At 36.5% G+C, this 7,500-nt stretch overlaps 2 protein-coding genes across 2 annotated transcripts in view; one reads left to right on the top strand and one right to left on the bottom strand.

Annotated features, from left to right (window-relative positions):
- LOC125651148 (uncharacterized) overlaps positions 1-1,741 on the top strand; it is a 3,042-nt gene extending 1,301 nt beyond the window's left edge. Inside the window, exon 2 of the mRNA XM_056145606.1 lies at positions 1-1,741. This exon is cut by the window's left edge and continues 445 nt beyond it. The gene's annotated coding sequence lies outside the window, so the exon portion shown is untranslated.
- Positions 1,742-2,837: 1,096 nt separating this feature from the next.
- LOC130048614 (piggyBac transposable element-derived protein 4-like) lies at positions 2,838-3,821 on the bottom strand. Its single transcript, XM_056145600.1, has one exon. The coding sequence runs from the start codon at positions 3,819-3,821 to the stop codon at positions 2,838-2,840; it is 984 nt and encodes a 327-aa protein (XP_056001575.1).
- Between the last annotated feature and the right edge of the window lie 3,679 nt (positions 3,822-7,500).

The raw sequence follows: 7,500 nt of genomic DNA, 5'->3' as shown, positions 1-7,500 counted from the left end.
GCTTGTATCCTTGATAAGATGTGTCTCGGTCCAGATTTGTATGACACTAAGTTATCAGTACGTGTTATATTTGACTTCAATACAGTTAATAAAACTTTGACAATTTTAGTTCTTTATAGTTTTTACAGCAAAGACTAATCCTGTTGTAAGAGAAAAAAAGGAAGAACGACACAGAAGGTATTAGGAGAGGAATTTCTAGTATTATATACTGGAAGAGTGAATGAATTGTTCTAGATCATTAACTGGTAACTGTGATGTTCTAGAACAGTTCAGGAAAACTAGAAGATACAGGTCAGGAAGTCTAATTCTAAAACTGCTCCAGAACAATTCTGATTTTGTTCCTTATCTGAGTTCAAAGGGACAGTTCTAGACATTTAGTACCAGAACGTTAAATATAATGGCAATCCCATGTCTCATTTAACATACCAGAACTGTTCCAGACCTGTTCTCGGTAATTTTGTTCTGGTATTTTTGTTCTAAACCAATCCCTGTCCCTGGTGTTCTAAAAGAATCCCTGATCCTGGCTGTTCTAGAACTGCTGTGCCTAGGACTTGTTCATGAACTCCTTTGTTCTGGTACAGTTCAAGTAATGTCTCATTTAACATACTTTAACGTTCTAGTAATGCACCACATAAGTAATGGAACACTTGAAGGATATTTCAGGGTGTTCTTATCCAAAAGTACTAGAAATATTCTGGGACAATTCTATAAAAGTTCAAGATGTTTTCGCAGGGGGACCAGTCAGCAACTTGAAAGAATCCTGCTATACTCGTGTGTTTGTGCCATACAATAACTCAATTGTACTTAACGGTCAAGATGTGTTAACCTCTGTCAGCAACACCTCAGAGCCTTGCAGTTACAATAAGCCTGTGCGAGTAAGCAACTCGAAAGAACCCTAGTGTCATACTCGTGTGTTTGTGCCAAATAACAAAATTTCGAATGTAATTCTTTGAGATTTTGGATCAACTGTTCTAATAATGATGACTGTGCTATTCAAAATCTCAACACTCTTAGCCTATGATCTTTTCTCTCAGATTCAGAGTTTGATGATTTGTGGATTCAAAGGAGAATATATAAACATAATTTGCTGTGGCTCGGAATTACCATAGTGCTTAACAGTAATCTTATTACAGTTTATTTCTAGTCATCATGATCTATTGTTTTGAAATATTAATTAAGCTCTGATTTTAATTATATAATTTTACCTAAATTCAAATCTTTGTCAGAAATTCATCTGTTACGTTATTTTGCTTTTTACATATCTATACACATGGGAAAATAGCAGTCAGAATTCCAAAGATATTGATTTTTACATAAACATGTATCTGTTATTTATGTATGTAGCATTCTGTTCCTATGATATATTTTTGATGTATGAAATTCAAAAGCCTATTGATGGAATTTCCATTCTTGTGTTTTGATCATGTTTTGTTAAAAGTGTTTGGAAAACGTTTTCTTTCTCAAGTTTTGATTATATTTTGTTACATACGATTTGATAGTATTTTGCTTTTAAGATCTCATGTAACAAAACATTTTCAAAACACTATTTTGATAGTATTGTGAAACAATGTTTTGTTAGTATTTTATTGATATTTTGTTACCTCATTTGCATATGGTTTTCAAAACACTACTGCAGTATTTTGATGATATTTTGAAAGAACGTTTTGTTAGTATTTTGTTGATGTTTTGTTACCTCATTTGCATGTGATTTGCTGTACTATTAAAACGTCTTCAAAACGCAGCACAGTATTCGTGTTTTGTTGTAGTATTTTGTTACCCTGATTTTTTTCGTTTGGGCCAGCTTCACTTACAGTACATCAGTTCTGCCAGAAGTGCAACAGTGTATTCATTTTACCAATTGTGGGACTATCAAGCATTTCAGAGGAAACGATGTCGAGGGCTAATCGGCGATCGTGCAGATCAGAATCAGCGCCCTACAATGTGAATTTACTGGAGAATCGGACACTGTTAAAGTTGAGAGAAGAATTGACTAATAACATCGCATTCAGTAAAAACAACAAGAAAAGCATTCTTGTGAAAAACTTCAAAGAATTGCAGTCGGGTTCAAGTGCAACCCCGAACAATCACCAATATGGCGGACGAATTGAATCACTAACGCAATCGTTACTAGCACTGACACAAACTGTCGCTAAATTACAAGAGGAAGTGAAGAATGTGTCAGCGAGAAGCAATCCTCTTCCCGGGGGGGAGAATGTGTCAGCGAGAAGCAATCCTCTTCCCAGGGGAAGGATCCCGTATACAGGAAACACCGACATTGGTGTTCCTGCAGCTGCTGGGAGTGAAGAACAGCTGGCAGCCCAATGACGTCAAGAGGTCGGTGTAGGGACATATGTATTATTAATAACTGGCAGCACTGAAGAATTTACATTAGCAACGGCCATGAGGAATGACCAGCCATCGTTAGGTACGTTGTCTAATATTACCAAAACGAATCCTTGTCGTTTGTTGAAACTTTCCTCGGCCATCATAGATGGTAAAGACATTAACTTCTTATCTACCACAGCTGCTCTGGCTGTTCACTACTATACACAGTTCTTATCTCTCACTGCAGCAGCAGTGTGAGGGTTAATTACCAGAGATATTTTGCAGCTGAGGAGATTTCCTGCTGGAATGAATGGTACACACATAAAACTCTCAATATCTCATTTATTTATTGGAATATTTTAAAAATTCAAAAAGTTTTTTATTCAGTGATGTTTCAATTTTATAAATCAATTTTATAAACCCCAAAAAGTTAATTCATTATTTCAAAAATGGCTTTCATTTACTATATTTACATAGCATTCCTTGAAATATACACAATAAGTGTAATTAATTCATTTTAACAGTTCTTGGTGGTACTTGAAAAAGCAGTCATTCTTTATGCACAGTCTAACATTACATTGTCTGCATCCAGTAGAGACTTCGTGTCTCTTGTTCTGCTTTGCACATCCCTTACATCGTCCAGCTTTTTCAAATTGAATGGGCCAATGTGCATCCCCACAATTTCCCGTCACTCCAGGTGCCCTACGCTTTCTACTTCCTCTGAATGTTCCGATCATCTGCTGCGCCAATGCCATTCGGAAGTCCAACTGTGTTCTCTTTTTTTCCTTGTTTGTTTTGGTCAGCAACTTATGATTTGGCGATTCTTGCATGCAAATCAAGGAATTGACAAGTGCAACATCAAAACAAAACCAAAACAAGTACTTGTACCATTTTTTGGCTTTTCTGCAAGTGGAATACTGCATCCTCTTTTGGTCAGCCAAGTCTACACCAAACATATATTTGTTGTATAGCTCAGAGACACTTGGAGCTGACACATCCTTTAGGGTCCCATCCTTTTGACGTCTTTGCACTACTCTGGTCTGTGTAGGATCGCAGTTTGTGCTTAGGTAAGTCACAATCTTCTTGTCTTTCCATGCTGTTGCTACTAGGTTGCCTTTCTGCATTGTAAGGGATTCTCCTCTGTTCTTTAATTTGGCACTTTTGATGGCTTCTGGCATTCCACGGCGATTTATTCGGACAGTGCCACAAGAGTAGATCTTTTCACGTAACAAGCGTTCAAACAGTTCTGGGCTCGAAAAAAAATTGTCCATGTAAATCACATGCGATTTTCCAATCAATTTCCGAGTTAGGTCCTTCACCACATGTGCCCCCAACCCTTCCTCTGGTCTTCTCTCTGCGACTCTTCCGGTGTACACTTGAAATTCATGTACGTATCCATTGTGTGGTGAAGCACGCTCCCACACTTTTATTCCAAATTTTGTGGGTTTGGCCGGTAAGTACTGTTTGAATGACAGTCTTCCTTTGAAGGCTATCATTCCTTCATCAATGGACTGTTCTTTATGAGGACTAGTTTTCCAAACATGTCTCAGAAAGTTTGTCAATTACTGGTTTAATATGACACAGTTTGTCATGTCCTTGGCGTCCCTTAGGTGGATTTTGTCTGGTATCGTTCATGTGAAAGTATTTGGAAATTCTCTCAAAACGTGTCCTTGTCATAATGGAAGGTATACTTGGAAGCTCAAAGGGCCACAATGACTTCCATGCAAGGGTGTACGAAGGAACTCCTAAGACGGAAAATACTACATGAATTCCCAAAAACGCCATCATTTCAAGAAAGGTAGTAGGGACCCACACTTTATCCGGCCTTGTTTCAATGCATCGCGCTGCATACTGATTTGTTTCCTCTACAATTTTGTCGATTAAAGAAACAGGGAAAAATTTGTGAAAGAAATCTAATTGTTTCTTATGTTCTTCTAAAACAAAAGCTGCTCCAACTTGCTCATTAAACTCGGCAACATTTGGTCTGGAGAGCGTTCTTGTCCAAGTTTCTTCGTCTATTTCCTCTTCTGATTCTTTGGACGAGGAGGAATCATCAATATCGGAGAAAGAAATATCACTTCCAATACTTCTTGTCTCCGTTCCATCTATTTCTGAATTTGTAAATCCCTCAAATTCAAAATCTTCATCGTCTGATAGAAATATATCGAGAATGTTTTCCGCCATCTTGACTTGCTTCGAATAGTGTAAACAACGCTTTGGAAAGCTCCTTTGTACTTGTTAATAGATAACCTAATATGGAAAACTGACGTATTGTATTACAGATATACCTTTCCTAAAACTAATTTTCATTGGTTCAGAGATGGGAAATCTCTCCAATCTAACCAATCACATTTAATGTAACATGTGTAAAAAAGCGGATATATCAGTCAGTACGATTGCGCATGTATTTGTTTACAGCGGATATATACGACAATGCGGTTTAGCTAGTGGTAATATCAGACGGGTTTATCCGTCACTGCGAGCACAGAGAAGATAAAATAAGCGTGTATATACGTCAGTGGTAGGGAAAGAGTTAACTTGGCACAGCTCCTGTTACCCAGCAATATTGCCATAACAATCAAAGATAAGGAGGGTAAGTTAGAGAAAGACACACGTTTGTTCAAGAACTTATCCATTGCCGAATTCATATATGCATTTGGGATATATAAGAACATTATGTGCAAGGCATACCCACAACGCCATGAAGAGTTAGATCTCTATGAGAGAGACAAAGTGGATATGGCCTACCAGTATGGGGGAAAAGGTTTTTACGAATATCATAAAACCTTCTCTGCTAGAGCCGCCGCTCATTTGAAGTACTCTAATATTCCTGTGGACTGGTCTGTTAGGGACAACACCTTGTTTTGTAATATTTTTACAAACTTAAAACCAAACACATGTTTCAGCTGTGGGAGTTCTAACCATACAGCAGCTTTTTGTCCAATGGCCTGGAGACCTGAAATTTACCATTTATGCCCCCCTTGTCCCAAAGATGCTTCATGCCAAATATGGAAAGAATTGGACTGGTAGTTATCAAAAAGAAGTTAAAAATGTTTAATTGTTAACGTACTACGCACGTCGCCAACCAATTGCAGTAGGTCACCTGAGTTTACTCAGGTGACCTAAAAATATGAAAGAAAATTGTAATTATGACATAATACATTTCGATGTATGCTTTCATCATTTTGTTGATGGCAGTGATCAACACCGTTGAATGTTCAAGTCCAGTTTTATATTTTCTTAAACAATGTTGTAGAATAAGCAGCAAAAGCATGTGCATTTAACTGATCATGTACCATTTGCTTTTCAACTTTCTATGTCTGTTTTAATTTGTACAATTCATGAATTTGCATATAACATGAGTTTACACACAAGTGGAAATTTGTTTTATCGATATTTCAAATGCCAAGTACAAAATAATTTTGACTTGCTGTGGGTTGTGAAAAGAAAAAGTTGATTCTAGTTTTATTTATCATTAATGATTATATTTGTATTTCATTACATTGGCAACAAAATTTCATTAAGCAGTTTTCCTGTTAATAGCACATAATTAAAACAAGAGGCCCACAGGCCTTATCAGTCACCTGAACACTAGTGAAAAAGTATCACTACTTCAATGGGATATGAAATCTAGAAAAAAATTCCTGTTCTGGATATCTAAGCTAAGTACTAAATGTTCAGCAACAGTATAAAACAAGATGTGTTCTTAAAACTTCACTGCCTTCAAAACTTCACAGATGAAAGGCTTTAAATAATAGGTGTATTAACATTAAAACATCAAAAGATATGACTAATTTGGACCCATCCTAAAGTCATAACCCTGGGTTTTGATTGAAATTCACCATTTTTTGTACATCCTTTTCTGCTATTCCTAAGTATGCATTTAGATTTTATACAGTATCAGCAAACTTACACATAAATACTATATACCGGTACTAAGTTTGGACCTATCCTGGGAACAGAACCCTTACTCTGGGGATCATAAAATTTACAATTTTGGTAAAGGACTACCTGCTTTATCCATTTAGTTTCAATTTAGTATCAATAGCACTAAAGAAGATGTTATTTAAGTCTTTTACACACAAACACTGTATAACAAGTTTGGCCCCACCCTGGGGTCAGAACTCCTACCCTGGGGATCATGAAATTTACAATTTTGGTAGAGGCCTTCCTGCTCTCCATCACTATGCATTTAGTTTTTTTTTTTTCTTTTTTATACACATGTGCGGTTCTTGAGAAGATTTTTGAAAATTGGTCAATTTTGGGCAGTTTTTGTCCTGCCCCTAGGGCCCCAGGGGTGCTGGAGACCTGAAATTTACAATTTTATGTCCTCCTTGTCCCAAAGATGCTTCATACCAAACATGAAAAGAATTGGAATGGTAGTTATCAAGAAGTTATTTTAAAAAAAATGTTCAATTGTTGACGGACGACAACCGATTGCAATAGGTCAACTCAGGTGACCTAAAAAAAAAAAAAAAAAAGATTTTTCAATGGATTCTTGTATATTTATGAGCTATTATTTTTCCATTGATTTTACAGTTAACTTTGATGTCATGTAACTGGCTTGTCAAGCTCATTTACATATTTCGTTTATTTCAATGGAGTTTCAATCGAGTCTCAATGGAGTTTCACTGCATTTTCAAAGAAAACTTTAAAATCACTGGCTCAAGCTCATTTACTTAATTCACGTATTTCAAGGGGTTTCAAATGAGTCTCAATGGAGTTTCACTGCATTTTTAATGAAAACAGGAAAATCAATGCTTTTTCTAGGTTGGAATTGTATCAATTGCTAGTTTTATCTGAATTTGTGATACTGGTATAACACTGTTCTTTCAATGGTCAGAATAAAACTACAAAAACAATTGAAATCCAATGCCACTCTTTTTCTAAGGGTAATCAGTCATTCACCCTGGACTGCACCAAGCGGTCACTGTAAATTTCCTGGACTGTTAGGGGATTATAGAGACGCTTGACAGATCATGTTTTGATGAATGCGACATCCCTATTAGTGGTCCAATTCTACGAAAAAAGCAATCAACTTTGCCAAATGGATGAATGTTTCAGATTTCAACGCAAGTACAGGATGATCAAGATTCAAGATAAGAGAAAACACCGGATTCAAGAAACTTCAAGCAGAAAAGAAAGATGCAGTTAACGATACTGCTGAATCACCAA

Source organism: Ostrea edulis, chromosome 1 (assembly GCF_947568905.1).
Source record: "Ostrea edulis chromosome 1, xbOstEdul1.1, whole genome shotgun sequence".
NCBI lineage: Eukaryota > Metazoa > Mollusca > Bivalvia > Ostreida > Ostreidae > Ostrea > Ostrea edulis.
Note: the sequence above shows the minus strand (reverse complement) of the source record. Positions and strands in the feature narration are given on the sequence as shown.

What these genes read in the sequence shown, in the direction of transcription:
- LOC130048614 (XM_056145600.1), bottom strand. Translation starts at nt 3,821, where the DNA reads ATGATAGCCTTCAAAGGAAGACTGTCATTCAAACAGTACTTACCGGCC.